We start from the raw sequence: 15,809 nt of genomic DNA, 5'->3' as shown, positions 1-15,809 counted from the left end.
GGAAGTTCGCACTGCTGGAGTCTGGCTGGCACTGCTGCGGAGAACCTGGCACTGCTGGAGTCCTGCCTGGCAATGACGGGACACTGCTACGGGGAAGCTCACGTAGCTGGAGTCCCCATCTGATCCTGCCAGAGCACTGCACTGAGGAAGCTCACAGTGCTGGATCCGTGGCTAGTGCTGCTGTGAGAAGTTTGCACCGCTGGAGTCCCTGGCTGGCACTGGCAGGGCACTGCTGTGGGGAAGCTCACAGCGCCTTGCCATGTGCACCTTTCACTGGAGAGTTGTGTTGCACTCGGAGGGGGTGTGGTTAGTTACTCGTTGTTTCTCTCCTGCTGATGCGGGCTTTAGGCAGCTCGGTGCCATGCCTGCAAGCGTCAGGGGAAGCTGCTGGAAACCATCCACTGGCGGGGGCAAATCAAACACTTCTGCAACCAGCAGTGTCTGCTGCGATTTTACAATCAACAGAACCAGCCCAACCTGGACACGCAGAAGGGGCCCGAGAGCCTGCTGAACAGTGAGTAGGAGGGAGGGAGGGGACCTGCATAGCTCAGTCCAAGAGACACAGGGAAGACTGAACAGCAAGGGGTGGAAGCTTCCTGCCCGGGACTGGATGAGACGCTAGGGAACAATCCTGCACTGGCCCTTGGGGGGGAAAGATCGGAGTGGGACCTAACGGGGCTTCTCCATCTCTAACATCTATGGTTCTATGACACACAGGGCCCAGACGGGAGGAGCCGGTGCCAGCGTGCTGCCTGTAGCTCACACTCTTAGCGAGGATACTCAGGGATTTAACGTCCACATGTTGCCAGCGGAGAGCTTGATTTACAGGGTTAGGGGACAGCATGGTTTGGCATGATAATCTACCTGCAGCCCCACACCACCTCTGAGCTGTGACCTTCTCAGATCTCATAAGCTAATCAGGATTGGGCCAGGTCAGTGCTTGGATGGGAAACATTCAAGGGAAATGCAGGGTGCTGCAGGAAGTGGCATTGATGATGCTGTAGGTGGGCTCTTAGCCAGAGCTGAACCTAGAACAATGTTGAGGGAGCACTGAGCTGCTGGAGGCACTCTGTCTTGCGATGTTAGATTGGAGTCCTGCCACTTGCCCAAAGACTGGCTTTGGGGAGTTGCCAGCCCCATGTCCTGGATAACCCCATTCTGCAACCATGGAGTTCCAGCTGGAGAGGAGATTTTCACTGCCTGTTGCCCTATTTCCTATCATTAACTTGAGCCAGTTGCTCACAGAAGATTGAAAGTGCTTTGGGGTCCCTCAGGATGGAATGTGCTCGTGGTGACAGTGACAAGGCATCACTTGGCCGTCGGACACTCACGTAGTCTCATTCTGCTTGGCCTTCCATAGGCCATGATCTTCTAGGTAATCTGTGGGATCTAGTTAAAATGCCTGCAGCTTACGGTGGGACTTGCTTCCATGCATCAAGCTTCAACAGATACCTGCATCACCGGCTCAGGGCTTTGCTACCCTCCCTGGGATTTCATGAGGTGTAAAACCCTAACTGGGGTGCACCAAGGAGAGGAAACCAAGACAAGGACCTTCCTACAAGAGACCTCAGCCTCCATCTCCAGACTCTTCCTGGTTCTTCTCCTGGTAGCAGCGGGCTGACTGCAAGATGGGGAAGCCCTGGATGTCAGTGCTGCTTAGGCAGCAAAGCAGAGCTGCTCTGCCAGAAGCAGGAGGTTCCCCCAGCCAGGGGAATCCCAACCTGCTGTCCGAGAATCATGTTCCTTAACAGGCCTTGTGAGGCAACGGCTTAAGTGGCAGCACGCTGGAGTAACCTGGGTAAGGAACTGTTGGTTTCTGCTGGCACGAGGGTGCCCATGGGGAGTCTGCTTGATGGGGCACAGACTGTCCTGCTGCCCAGGGGAGGAAGAGGCATTAAACTTGCTGGTTCCTGTAGCTCACCAAGTGATTCCACAGACCTAGCCATGCTGTTCCATTTGTCCTCTGCTTTCATGGCATCTTCCTTGTGAGGGACCAGCAGCATTGCTTTTGGGACACAGGCACAGTGAGCAAGCTCTGCCTCCAGGGGGAAGCATATTTCACACCGTCTAGCCATTGTCTCCTTGGAGCCATGGACCACAAGACTGAGAAGTACCTTCTCTACCACCACCAACCACGAGAGTCTGAGCTCCCTGCTCCACCACATCTCTGGAGGCCCCCAAGAACTTTGCTGTTTGGCACCCTTCACCGTGCCACAGCTGCCTCTCCGGGCACCCTGTGAAGCAGAGGACTCTGATGGGCTTTCCCATGGCTGCCCTCAGCAATGGTGAGTGCTTGGCTGAGCACAAGCTCCAGGCTGCCCCAGCTGCAGCTGTCATGCTTGGTGAATGCTGATAGTGGCACCGGGCCTTCTGTGTGTTCTGGCACACCCAACCCTTGCCAGTTGTGGGATAGCTGTGGACATCCTTGTCCTGGGACTGCGACATACTGCTCAGCTTGCAAAAGAAGGGTGCTGGAACCAGGGCCTGCTGTGTGCTTACCCAGAGAGCTTTCTAGCCCAGTGTGCCGTGCAGGAGATTTTGGGAGGAGCAGCTTCTGCCTGGTCCCACCGGGGTCTCCTGTGGACCTTGCAGCTGTGTTGCCAGCTCACAAGGGACTACCTGGATTTCAGGCCCATCTTGAGCAGAGTTGCTGACTACTTGTTTCTTCTCTTGCAGCCAGTGGTTGCCTAAAACCATTCATTCCTGTGATCCAATGGCTGCTGCCAATCTCATGATCCCAAGAGTGTTTGCTGATGATAAAAGTGGACATTCGTTTGCTGGGAGCAGTCTGTGTAATGAGAGATTGAGGAGTTTCTGCCACAGAACTGTGCCCAAAGACTTCCAAGGGGAACTGGTTCTGCACGGTGCCATCCAGCTGGAGAGGACAGAGGGCCAGAAGTCACGTTTGGTGTGGGCAATGCCTTGACAGCTCCTTACTGGTGTTGGGATGAGAGTAAAGAACAAGCTGCAGCTTTCGTGGAAGCCTGGACATGTAGCACATGGAGCTTTGTGCAGAAGGATCTTGTTTCCCTCAGTGCTAAATCATTGGCTTGTGGGACAATTACTTTGCTTTTGATTCTGCTGCAGCAGAAACTGCTCATACTCCATAGCTTGTCTTTTCTCATTAAAGCCATTGATGTCTTCCACCTAGACCTGCTGCCCATCTACTTTGGGGTGGTCAGGGGGAGTTCTTGAACCCGTTGATACTGTTCCAGATCCTATGGCTGAATGCTCAGCTGCAGGCTAGGGAGCTTCCTCCAACTGGAATTTATACATCCCTCTGCAGTGATCAACAAGTGGACCCTGCTGAGCCTCTAGTTGCTCAAGAGCTGTCCTGCCTTTTCTCGAGACAGAGGAAATCTGCACAGTGCACATGCCTGTGTGTTGGTCCTTTGGGAGTCTGGGTCTTTCCTGGAGAGCCTGTCTGTATACAGGAAGTGCAGATGGACCCACCGCTCCCTTTGGGTGCTGAGACCTGCTGCTTTCCTTGCAGGTGTCTCCTTCGTGCATGGCCCACGGTTAGTCAGTGCTGTAGAAGGCAGTTCTTTTTCCCAGCCACATGGGTAACCAGGGCTCACGGGGCACTTGAATGAAGGTGTTCTTTTAGCTCTTTAGCCTTTGAGATGGGTGCAGGTTCTCTTCAGAGCAAATGAGCTGGAATTATCATCCAAGCCAGGATGATACTGTCACCACCTGAGACTGTCTGCCACACGCACCCCTTACCTGCAGGTGATCCCCTCTTGCCCTAGGGGAATGGACTGCATCCCTAGGACTGTGGCAAAGCTATCTCTCTGCTTTCTGGGATATCTCATAATGCTGCTACTAGCTCTGTCACTGTCTTCCTAGGGATCTCGAAGCACCTTGCCAAGATATTTGTAGCAGGGAGATGGAGGCACAGGGAGGGGCCATGGCTTGGTACAGCAAGCTAATAGGCAGAGGTGGGAACAGAGCCCTGCATTTATCTCTCTACAAGGGGTTGGGATTTCTCCTGACCTTCTGTGATGGGGATGGCGTGGACTGCAAGGGAGCACAAAATTACATGAGTTGATTTTGGAGTTAGTGTTTCCTGAGCTGCTAGGGCTAGAGAATGTGGAAACATTAACTGTTCCTGGAGAGGCCAGGAGCAGTTTCTTGGGAGCCTGTCCCTGCCGTCAGGCTGCTGCCACCTCCAGTCCCTGCAGTGGGACCTGTTGGCCCAGGAACTCTTGAACTTAGAGTCATTGCTTTCTCTTACAGGTCAGACTTCAGAGCCAAAACCACCTGCCCCTTCCCCACAGAAGGCAGAGACTAACATGGTAAGGCTGGTTGGAGGTAGGAGTTTGCAAGATAGCACAAAGGGGCTGTCCCCAAAGAGAGGACAGATCTGCTATTGCTCAGTGAGATTTCATTCTTCTACTACCAGTGCATTTTAAGATGTCTGGGTAGCGAGAGCTGTCAAGAGCTGCTGGTGAAGGCAGCATCTGCATATCTCCTGCAAGGGGGAAGAATAACCATTTCCCAAGAATCGATGATGGGCTCCAGAACAGCCTGCCACTGGCACTGGCTCCTCTTGGCATGGCGCTTCCCTGTGCCTGGGTATAGTTGCTGTGACACTGTGTTCCCCGCTGTCCCGTGGGGCAGGAGCGACCAGTGCCAGACTCCCTGCTGGCTGCTGCCGAGGTGCTGCACAGGCCTGCTGCCTGTTACCCGCAGCTTTGCGGTACCTTGGCTGGGTCTGACTGCGGGAGCATGTGTGCGCGCGCGCGCCTGTGTGTGTGTGTGTGTGTGTGTGTGTTGGGGACTGCCAGGCTCCAAGAGGTGCTTTGGGAGTCTCTCCTGCTCTACCCATGGTTGCAAAGAGGTAGTGCTGCCTTAGGTGGACACCAACCTCCTGCTTTCTGCATTTCCCTAGCTGTCAGCAAAGACCTCCTCAGCCCAGATATCTCCAGCCGTGCCACCTCCCGCACCCCCTCCAGTTCCAGCCACCCCTCGGAAAAACAAAGCTGCCATGTGTAAACCTCTGATGCAGAACCGAGGCATTTCCTGCAAGATAGAAATGAAGTCCAAAGGATGTCAGACAGGTAGGAAAAGAAGACACAACTGTGGGATTACAGGAGCATTTTGGAAAGGCAAATGGCACGTCCCTGCTCCAGACTAAATCTGAATGCAGCTTGAAATGCAGTACAGAGTGGCTGCGTGTTTGGTACTGTGCAGAGGAGTCTCAGGGCAGTGCAGGGCACACACAGCATGGCTGGAGGTAGGGAGCCTGTGTCTATCAGTAGCAAAAAGAGAGATGCAGAGAGCACTGCAGCATGGTCCCACCTCTTGTGGGACAACTGTTGCTCTGGAGATCATCAGTTTGTCTGAGGGGCTATCTGCTGAGCAGGTTCCACTGTGTAGCTCCTGTCAGGCATGTGTATGTGGTCTCTAGCATATGCAAGGCAGCTAGACCTCTCAGCAGGGCCACGTAAGAGCAGGGCTTGCACCTCTGGCTAAGACAAGCCCCTCATGTTGAGGGGCTCAACAGGCTCTTTGGCTTGGGGCTGCTTCAGCTCTGCCCAGGAGTCACAGAAGCTGGTGACTGGAAGGGCTGTGGTGCTGGATGGCTGGGGACATGGCGGTGTGTAGTGGGGCTGGGTGGAAGAGCTGCTGGGAGCAAGTTTATTGATATACTTTTGCTCTTGTCAGACGCTGACTGGAAGCCCCAGGTGATTGTGTTGCCAATCCCCGTCCCGATCTTTGTGCCTGTGCCTATGCATATGTACTGCCAGAAAGTACCTGTGCCTTTCTCCATGCCTGTCCCGGTAAGTGACACACTCCACATGCTCATGTTCTTGTACGGTCTTGATCCTGCCTTGCTGCAGCCTCCCTGCTTCTCTGTTTGTCCTCTTCTCCTGCCTCTCCTTTTACATCAGTCATCTGAGTGTCAGTTTTCTGCCTGGTATGCTGCTGTCAACAGGTGCCTGTGCCAATGTTCCTGCCTACCACACTGGAAAGCACAGATAAGATTGTGGAGACCATTGAGGAGCTGAAGGTGAAGATCCCCTCCAATCCCCTGGAGGCTGACATCCTGGCCATGGCCGAGATGATTGCAGAGGCTGAGGAACTGGACAAGGCCTCCTCAGACCTGTGCGGTAGGTTCTGCCATGGCTTGGTCTGGCCCAACAGCTACAGTAATGGGATTTGCCAGCTCCTGAAGCTAGAGCATCTGCATGGATCGCAGTTCCCCCAAAGCCTTTGAAAAGAGAGCCAGAAAAAGCAAGTCCTCAACTTCTGCTGAGGAGGTACCAGGAGAAAAGAGCTGCAGCAGGGAGCAGTATCTACCACTATCGCTTTCGAGGGTGCCAGTCTTGTGGCACATGTGCAGCACTGTTAGTTTACTCAGGTGGCTATTCAGGCTCTTGGCTAAAGCACCTTCCCAGCCAGAAGACTAGCAGTCCTGACCTTGCAGGTCTTTTTACTTGGAGGGCTGCATTCCTCAAGCCTCAGTGACCAGGGCTGTGGCTGAGGAGAAGACAAACATCCAGTGTCTTGCTATCCAGGGAAAGCTGGGCAGTTGGGTTTATGATATGCTTTTGCATTGCAGACCTGGTGAGTAACCAGAGTGCAGAGGGTCTCCTGGAGGACTGTGATCTGTTTGGACCAGCACGAGACGATGTGTTGGCTATGGCTGTCAAGATGGCAAATGTCCTCGATGAGCCGGGCCAGGACCTGGAGGCTGACTTCCCTAAGAGTAAGAGCTGGGTGAAGCAGGCATGCAGGGCTGCTCATGCTGCAGCAGGGTTCTTCTGCTGCCCTCAGCCGATCATTGCCAGCAGCATTAAGAGCCTTGTGAACTTACCTCCCCATGACCTCTGACTGACCAGGCTTGAGGCCAGGAGCTGAGTCTTGCAGGTGACTGCTTGCAGCAGGGGTGAGGAAACCACCACTTTTGAAGGAGTATGAGTTTGTCTAGACTAACTGACCTGTTGTGAACACAGGTCTGCAGAGAACAGGGAATGAGAAGCTGATATTAACAGCACAAAGAGCAGGGCAATGGCGCTGGTGTGCTTCTGAATGATGATTCCAGAGGATCCTCCAAGGCAAGAGACAGACCTAGACAGGGCATGACATCCTGGGAGACAGCAGAATTGCTCAGTGTCCATTAGCGGACATAAGGTAGAAAAACAAGCAGGGACTTGCAGGAGCACAGCAGTGCTGAGGCAGGATGCTAGCAGCAAAGCACAGAGAATTGGGATGCCTGTGTCAGGCTGTCCCCAGTGCTGGCCTGGCACAAGTGGATGAGAATGTGGGGCTCTGGTTAGTCTGAGAAAGCTTAGCATCATCTGCCAGAGCTGTATTTCCTTTGTTGGGCAGTAGCTAAAAGTTCATGCCAGGCAGTGGTGGAGAGTGTGAAGCCTTGGGCTGCATGTTCCTTTTTCATCTTGCTACAAGATCCAGGCCAGCACAGAGGACAGGATGAGAAGTCTGAGCTGAACCCTTCTGCCTGTGTTTCCTTTTAGACCCTCTAGACATCAACCCCAGTGTGGACTTCCTCTTTGACTGTGGGCTGGTGGGACCAGATGATGTGTCCACAGAGCAAGATCTGCCTCGTGCTGTCCGAAAGGTGAGCTCACCATGGTTACTGCCTGCTTAAAGCTCTTTGGCTTTGGAGTGGCAGCTGCCATCTGGGATGTACAAGGTGAAGTGTGCCAGAGGCTTTGGTGTGCTGGGGAGGTTGTGCCCTCTTCCTTCAGGGCATGCCTGGCCTGTGGGTCACTGCTTGAATGAAAATACTTAAATACTTGCCTGTCACTTTGGAGGAGCTTTGAATGCCACAGGTCATGTGAGAGCTTTTCCTGCCTGTGGTCCTCAGAACCAATGAGCCTGGTTGGCTTGGCTGTGAGCAGAAGGCAGTCTGCTGGCACAGGCACACCGAGAGGGAGCTGGCAGTCAGCAGTCTGAGGGGTGGCCAGGACTCTTGCATCTGTAGGTGCTCAGTCTCACAGTACACCTCTCTGCAGGGGCAGAAGCGTCTGGTGCTCTCTGAAAGCTGTTCCCGGGACTCAATGAGCAGCCAGCCCAGCTGCACGGTGCTGAACTACTCATATGGCGTGAATGCCTGGAAGTCCTGGGTGCAAGCCAAGTATGCAGGGGGAGAGACCAGCAAGGGAGAGGAGCTACGCTTTGGCCGTAAGTGCCCTGTCTGGATGGGGTGGAGTGGCAGAAACCTCCCAGAAGCTGGGTGCCAGAGTGTTGAGATGCTCCTGGCCTTGCAGGCTATTGTCTGAGGCTGCCGCATTTGTCTCCCCAGCCAAGCCCATGAGGATCAAGGAAGACATCTTGGCCTGCACAGCAGCTGAGCTCAACTATGGCCTGGCCCAGTTTGTCAAGGAAATAACACGGCCCAATGGGGAGCGCTACGAACCAGACAGCATCTATTACCTCTGCCTTGGCATCCAGCAGGTGAGGGAGGGCTTGCGGCCCTCAAGTCCTCCACAGCCAGACCTGGGGGTCAGAGCTGGTGACGGAGGCTTGCACTTTTTGTTTTGCCTTCTGGGAACCCAGAGAGACTCACTGGACAATCCTTCAGTGCCTTACCTCAGGACAGCAGCCCACCTGGTTTGGTCTTTGTTCCCAAGCCCAGCGAGTAGGATGGCAGCTATTCCCCAGCGTTGTACCCTTCTTGCACATCCTCGAGGAAGGCTGGGAGATCTCCCCAAACTCAGTCCCTTCTTCACCACCAAGTTTGCTTTGTTGTGCCCCAGCATTTTCCTCACAGCTCTCAGAAGTGGCTGGTTTTAGGAGTCTGCCCTGCAGCTCTGGCTGTACAAAGAGGGATGCTCTGCATGTGTGCCCTGGGCTCTCTGGGGAGGGTTTGTGTTCCAGGTGCTACTGTGTCTCTCTTGACTTTGTGTTCTGTCCTTTCTAGTACCTGCTTGAGAACAATCGTATGGTGAATATATTTACAGACCTTTACTACCTGACCTTTGTGCAGGAGCTGAACAAATCCTTGAGCGGCTGGCAACCCACCATCTTACCAAATAGTATGTGTCTCCAGCGTGCCTTCAGTCACCGCCCATATACCGAGTTGGTGCTTTTAGCGTTGGATCCTCCCGTCTGATTCTGCTCCCTCAGCCTCAACCCTCTTCCTTGGCAGCACGGTCCCACTGTGTCTTGGGGTTGTACTGACCCATACGAACAGCAGAGTCAGCCTGCTTTATGCCTCAGCAGCTTCTGCTGCACAGTCAGGGTAGCTGGGAGCAGAGCACGGCTGCTTTGTGTCCTGGGACAGTTTGAATCTTTACCACGCTTCACAGTGATGTCTCCACTCTTTGGCAAAGAGGACACCAAGCCAGGAGGCATACTGGTCCATGCCTTTGTGTTCACCTTTGTGGGTGAGCCCTGCGCACTGTGCTAAGTATTGGCCAGGGTTGCTGTGCTGCTACCTTGTGAGCAGACTTACTTGGAGCTCTGCAAAGGCTTTTCATGATGCTGTGCTCTGGGCTGCATTCCCTGTGCTGTGTCGTGTCAGTGGTTAGTTCACGGATCCAGCTGCACCTTTGCATATTGGCTGTCCCAGGCAGAGACGTTTGACCCAGACCTGTGCATCTAGGCAGGAGCTGGCCGTGTCTGTCCTGCCTGCTGCTTTTCCTTTATCTCACACTGAGTGTGGTGGAGCACTGACCTGGAGTTCACATTGTGGCCATCTATAGGGATGAGCGGTTAGGATTAGTTTGGGTTCTGGCCTGTGTATAGGCTGTGCTCTGGGGTGGCTCGTGGCTGGGCAAAGCCAGCATCTAGCTGTGCTAATGGCTCTGGAGAAGCAACCTCATGGAAAAGGGGATGTTGTGAAGCATCAGTCTTTTGCAGTGAGCTTTCCTGGGCAGGGTGAAGGGATTGCCACAAAGCTGCTATTGCTGTGACCTGGTTCTTCCTCTGTGCATTGCAGACACAGTTTTCTCACGTGTCGAGGAGGAGCATCTCTGGGAGTGCAAGCAACTGGGCGTTTACTCACCCTTCGTGCTCCTCAACACCCTCATGTTCTTCAATACCAAGTTCTTCGGGTTGCAGACAGCAGAGGAGCACATGCAGCTTTCCTTCACCAACGTGGTGCGCCAGTCCCGCAAGTGCACCACGGCCCGTGGCCTGGCAAAGGTGGTGAGCATCCGCTACTACGCTCCTGCCAAGCAGAAGAAAGGCCGAGGTAGGGTCTGACAGAGCATCTCTCTGTCCCTCCCCTTGCCTCCCCCATTGGGTCCCAGATGTGATCTTGCCCTCTGTCCATCTGCAGATGGCAGCTCTGGAAAGCGGAAGCGCGAGGAGGAGGTACCAATGCTGGAGCAGCGGGAGAACAGGATGAACCCACTCCGATGCCCAGTCAAGTTCTATGAGTTTTATCTCTCCAAATGGTGAGGCTTTCTCTGGAGAAGGGGCGTGTACCATTTTGGTGGGACCCTGTGGAGTGTCTGCTGCTCTCCAAGCATTTGTATTTGAGTGTGAAGCTTTGCCCACGGTCTGTGCCGCTTATATAGACTGTGGTTGAGAATGCTTCTCTCTGGCCCCTTCCATTACTTGAGTCTCTCCAGACAGGTAGGAATGTGCAGTATGAGTCCTGGTGCTTGGCTGGTTAGGGACTTTGGTCCTAGAGTGAGGAGCTGCAGACTCAGTTTGTGTCCTCATCCTGCTGAACGATGAGAGGCTGTGACAAGCCTTGAGCTCCCCCTCGATAACCATGAGGGCAGGACAGGCTTTCTGAGCCCCTGGAGCTGCTGATATTCCAGGGCTCACCTTCCTCTCTCTTTACAGTCCCGAGAGTCTGCGGAACCGCAATGATGTCTTCTACCTGCAACCCGAACGGTCGTGCATTGCCGAGTCCCCGCTCTGGTACTCAGTCATCCCCATGGATCGGAGCATGCTGGAGAGCATGCTGAACCGCATCCTGGCCGTGAGGGAGATCTACGAGGAGCACAGTCGGCTCAGCGGCCTGGAGGATGACATGGACTAAGAGCAAGGTGCTGCCAGGCTGGCTGTGCTCCAGCCCTGGATGCCTTTTCTCCCTGCCTCCTGCTGCAGGGCAGGGGCTGTGCAGCACAGGAGGGGATGGTGCTGCAGCAGTGCCATCCCTTCATCGTTGTCAGACTTGGACATCCCCTCCTTCCCCTACATGCGTGGTCCCTGTGCTCAGCCCTGCCTCCTGTACTGGCTGCCAGGTGAGCTGTCTTCCCCGGGGCCAGTCCCCATAGCACAGGGGTGGCAGAGCCCCCGGGGCAGCTCCTCTTGCCCAGACCTGTCCCCCCCACCCCTCAGCACTGACAATACCCTCCTTTCCCCCTGCCCCAAGGAAGGAACTGCACAATACGGCAACACACCATCTGGGACCAGCAGCCCCGAGGCTTTTAATTCCGCCTTCCTTTACCATCCCCTTGCAAGGCTGCAGGTGGCATGGCAGGAATGGTACTTCTGCTGCTGCAGCAGCCTGGTGTTTTCAAGCCAGTGGGGAAGGACCACTAGCAGCCTGAGAGCTGTTGGATCAGGGGGAAGTCTTGTTCCCAGGGGTGGGAGAAGGTTGGGCTGGCTGGGGGAAGCAGAGGGAGCTGGCACCTGAATGTGAGGGCAGAGACCTGGCTTCACCGTGGAGACACTTCCCTCATATGCAGCTGGGCCACCTCCTTCAATTTTTGTCAATGTTTTCTGAGTCGGTGGAAAACTGATGGAGATGGACCTGTGTCATGCTGCCCCTCTCTCCACTGTCTCCCGTCCCAGTGTAACCCCCCTCACTGGTGCAAGGTGCCATCGGTGGGTCCCTCTGCTCCAGCCCATGGCTCAGGCAGCTGCTGGCAGAGCAAGCCTGGCCTCCTCCTCCCTCCCAAAGCAGCGGGGTGCCAGCACCCTGCCCAGGGTGAGCCTGACTCCAGCTGTGCCACTCCCTGCTGCCTCCTGCCTCTTGCTGTGTTCTGGTCGGTTTTCTTGAGCTATACATGGGTCTCCTGTTGAGCCTGTATATATTGTTCTGGTCCCTGGCCCGCGGCCATCCGTTCTCTGTGTCCATGTGGAGAGTGAGCCGCTCACCAGTCTTGTTGTAGTGATGCCAGGGCGGTAGGACTAACCCTGTGTCTCTGGAAACCATTCATTTCAAATAAAGATGCGAAAAACTTGGCAGCCCTTGCTACCCCCACACACCTTCGGCAGGGTGAGCACTGCAGGAGAGCAGGGGCAGTGTCCCACTGCGGCCACGCTCCTGTCCATCTGTGCCTGCCTGTGCTTCCTTCCTTGTCTGGTCCCTGGTGTGCTGCCAGTTCTGGCATGCTGGGATGACCTCTGACCCCATGCCCACTGGTGTCAGCCCAGCATGCCCCTCTCCTCCCTGCCTCTCCCTTGCCCATAGGGCTGCAGCCCAACCCAACCCAGCAGTGGCCCTGCCCTGGCCACACAGTGTGTCCATGAGATGGACTGGTCAGAGAGCAATGCCACAGTGCCTGTGGGCAGAGCAGGAGTCAAGTGAGGTGCAGAGGGTGTTTATTTGCTCCCCCAGGGCTGATGGGCTCCTGCCCCAGCCTGGCTCTGCTCTCAGCCCCACTGCTTCCAGGAGCATGGGGAGCAGCTGAGCCATGTCCCTGGGGCCATGGCCATCTCTCATGAGGACCATAGGGTGCATGCCGTAAGCCTGGCATAGCCCAGAAACAGGTGGCCTGTGCATCATCCATCCTTGAGCATCCCAGCAGGACATGCTCACACTGCCAGGTCTGTTGCTCGTGCGTTCCCGGGGGACCCACTGGCCACCCCCAGCCATGCACCTGCCTTCCCCAGGGGTGCCAGGCCATGGAGGGTTCTTCCAGCAGCCACAGGGCTGCCACTGCCAGGCAGGGTGCTGTGGGGCCCCGCAGGGCCGCCAGGACTAGGCAAGATGCGGGACTTGGGGCCTGAACCCTGCCGGCACTTGGTGAGACCCAGGTGGTAGATCTCCACCAAGTTGAGCAGCAGGGACACACAGGCCACCCCCAGCATGAAGAGGATGAAGATGGTCTTCTCAGTGGGCCGGGAGATGTAGCAGTTGACAGTGTTGGGGCAGGGCCAGCGGCTGCAGGTGTAGAGGGGCTTCAGCTGGAACCCGTACAAGGCATACTGGCCCACAATGAAGCCCACTTCCAAGAGAGCCTTGAAGACGACGTTGCAGATATATGTCCTCAAGATGGCCCCCCGCATGCAGACCCGTCCCCGTGTGTCCCCCACGGGGAGCCGGGGCTGCCTGGGGCGCTGCCGCCTGGCCCCGCTGCTTGCCCGTGCCACCACCTGCTGCTGTGCCTTCTCCTCCAGATGCACCAGGTGCAGGATGTGGCCCAGGTACACGAGGCTGGGGGTAGAGACGAAGATGATCTGCAGGACCCAGAAACGGAGGTGGGAGATGGGGAAGGTGCTGTCGTAGCAGGCATTCTGACAGCCAGGCTGCTGTGTATCGCAGGAGAAGCCAGACAGCTCATCGCCCCAGACCCGCTCAGCAGCCGCCCCCAGCACCAGGATGCGGAAGACGAAGAGGACGGTGAGCCAGACCTTTCCCACCACCGTAGAGTGCTCCTGGGCGCTCTCTAGCAGCCGCCCCAGCAGGCTCCAGTCCCCCATGACACACGCTGCACTGCCCTGCAAGACAGCCACCCTCCAGACACGGCCACCCTACCCCTGCCAAACCGCCAGCCCACCCCCGGCCAGGCAGGCATGCAGAGACCCGACCCGGGGCTGTCCCTAGAGCGTCTCCACCCTGCATCCCATGGGACCCCCTAATCTGTCCCAGGGAGGGCAGCGGGAGCAAAGACCTCCGGTAGAAAGCAGCCCCAGCACGCTGGAAGCACCGTGGGGGACACCACGGTGGTGATCCAGCATGGGGACCCCTCACCGTTGGCAGCGCGTGGTGCTCCCCCGCTGTCAGCGCCTTTCGGCAAGGTGGTGTGGGGTGCTGTGAGGCCCCTGGCTGATCCCGGCTCCCCAGCTAGGTGCAGACAGGTCTGCCCGGCTCCCTCTGTCCATGCGCCGGACTGGACGGCAGGTGCAGGGTTATGGGGGCGCGAGGCAGCTGCGTGCTCCATTGGCTTTCCTTGTGACTGGCAGATGAAACGGCCACTGGGGAAACTTTTTCCCTCTATTTTTGGTTTGGGCACTTTTCTAAATATATTTGAGGCTGCAGGGGCTGGTGCTGGGGGAGCGTGAGCCCTTGGACACTGCTCAATGCCACCCAGGGGTCACTGCTTCTGTATGCCAGCTGCCAGGGTGCCGCAGCCATGGCCCCAGCCCAGCCCAGGCATTGCAGCCCCCACAGCCCCTGGTGGCACCCACCTGGGCTGGGGTTCAGGGGTGGGCACCCCACACTGGCACCCCAGCCCCTAGCACATCTCAGCGGGAGCAGAAAGAAGAGAGGCAGCACCTGAGAACCAAAATTTAATGGCCCGAGATGCCTTCCTGGCCATCCGGGAGGTCCAGACTGGCCCCTGAGGGATGCTATCCGTGGGACAGAGACCATAGAGGCCACGGGGCAGCTGTGGGGTGTGGACAAGGGCTAGGGCCCCTGCAGCACTGGCATTAGCAGGCAGAGCAGCGGTCTCCCTTCTCCTGCAGCCCGGGGTTGCGGCGCAGCATGTCCTTGAGGGAGCCATCCTGCTCCGTCAGCAGCTGGTTGATTTCATTCTGCTTGTATTCAGAGGAGAGCTTGTGCCCATAGAAGGAGCCCTTCCCTGATGAGGGGTTGGAGTTGTGCTGGCCTCGGCGGGCACAGGCCCGCACCACCAGGTAGACCAGCTCTGCCATGTTGAGGACAATGCAGATGCTTGAGGTGACCAGCATGAAGACAGTGAAGATGGTCTTCTCAGTGGGCCGGGAGATGAAGCAGTCAACAGTGTTGGGGCAGGGGTAAGCCTCACACTTGACCAGCCGCACCATCTGGTAGCCCGGGTAGAGCATGTAGAAGATGTACATGAACACAGCCTCGAAGAGCAGCCTGAACACCACACTGCAGACGTAGGTCCACCACAGCGAACCTGATATGCGCATCTTGTGCTTCTTCACCTCCTCCATGTGCTTGGGGTCCCCATGCCCCGTCAGCACCAGCAGCTTCTTCTCCTGGTGCTGCTGGTAGGCCACGTGCATGGCCACAAGGAGGGCCGGTGTGGTGACGAGGATGAGCTGCAGGGCCCACAAACGTATGTGGGAGATGGGGAAGAAGTGGTCATAGCAGACACTGTTGCAGCCAGGCTGCTGGGTGTTGCAGGTGAAGGCAGATTTCTCATCCCCCCAGACACTCTCAGCTGCCACCACCAACACCATTATCCGGAAGATGAAGATAACAGAGAGCCAGATGCGCCCAATGGCAGTGGAATGGCGATTCACCCCACTCAGCACCGTGTAGAGTCCAGCCCAGTTCATTGTTCCTCTCTTCTGCAGGAGAGAGCAGCGAGAGATGGTGTTAGGAGTGGGAAGGGCCCCTGGCTGAGAGCCACCGCATCCTGGGCCTGGTAGCAGCAGCCCCAGCAGGGACATGGGAGCAACTGACTGCCACAGCCCTAGTAGGTGGGTAGCAGGATGGATGCACAGCAGGACGGCAGCATGGCTCCTGCTGCTGACGTGGCTCAGGGCAGTGTTTTGGCCGGAGCAGGCAGGAGACCGGTTGGCCCTGCAGTGTCAGCTTCTCCTGCCCTGCCACCCCACACTGCCACGGGGATCTTGACACACAGCTGCCACAGAGGATGGAGGTGAAGCTCCCACACCTCCGCAGGGACCCCCAGTCTACACCCAGCACTGAGTTCTTTGGCTAGGGATGAACCTGAGGAGCTCCATGGGCTTTTCTGCCCTCGTTTCCCTATTCC

The 15,809-nt window shown here is 56.4% G+C and overlaps 3 protein-coding genes across 3 annotated transcripts in view; 1 reads left to right on the top strand and 2 right to left on the bottom strand.

Moving 5' to 3' along the window:
* The window catches only part of ZMYM3 (zinc finger MYM-type containing 3), a 33,238-nt gene extending 21,456 nt beyond the window's left edge, over window positions 1-11,782 (top strand). Inside the window, exons 13-25 of the mRNA XM_086619409.1 lie at window positions 349-514; window positions 4,237-4,295; window positions 4,892-5,060; window positions 5,668-5,783; window positions 5,939-6,113; window positions 6,566-6,712; window positions 7,482-7,585; window positions 7,983-8,151; window positions 8,273-8,424; window positions 8,891-9,005; window positions 9,911-10,165; window positions 10,253-10,370; window positions 10,768-11,782. Of these exons, the coding sequence (XP_086475535.1) occupies window positions 349-514; window positions 4,237-4,295; window positions 4,892-5,060; window positions 5,668-5,783; window positions 5,939-6,113; window positions 6,566-6,712; window positions 7,482-7,585; window positions 7,983-8,151; window positions 8,273-8,424; window positions 8,891-9,005; window positions 9,911-10,165; window positions 10,253-10,370; window positions 10,768-10,966 (1,944 nt within the window). The 3' untranslated portion in view covers window positions 10,967-11,782. The remainder of the gene's footprint in view (window positions 1-348; window positions 515-4,236; window positions 4,296-4,891; window positions 5,061-5,667; window positions 5,784-5,938; window positions 6,114-6,565; window positions 6,713-7,481; window positions 7,586-7,982; window positions 8,152-8,272; window positions 8,425-8,890; window positions 9,006-9,910; window positions 10,166-10,252; window positions 10,371-10,767) is intronic.
* A 908-nt stretch (window positions 11,783-12,690) lies between these two features.
* Window positions 12,691-13,680, bottom strand: LOC147527912 (gap junction alpha-3 protein-like). Its single transcript, XM_086619543.1, has one exon. The coding sequence runs from the start codon at window positions 13,576-13,578 to the stop codon at window positions 12,691-12,693; it is 888 nt and encodes a 295-aa protein (XP_086475669.1). The 5' UTR covers window positions 13,579-13,680.
* Window positions 13,681-14,529: 849 nt separating this feature from the next.
* Window positions 14,530-15,369, bottom strand: GJB1 (gap junction protein beta 1). The gene has a single exon (XM_086619585.1). The coding sequence runs from the start codon at window positions 15,367-15,369 to the stop codon at window positions 14,530-14,532; it is 840 nt and encodes a 279-aa protein (XP_086475711.1).
* Window positions 15,370-15,809: the final 440 nt, after the last annotated feature.

Source organism: Tauraco erythrolophus, chromosome 13 (genome assembly GCF_009769465.1).
Source record: "Tauraco erythrolophus isolate bTauEry1 chromosome 13, bTauEry1.pri, whole genome shotgun sequence".
NCBI lineage: Eukaryota > Metazoa > Chordata > Aves > Musophagiformes > Musophagidae > Tauraco > Tauraco erythrolophus.
Note: the sequence above shows the minus strand (reverse complement) of the source record. Positions and strands in the feature narration are given on the sequence as shown.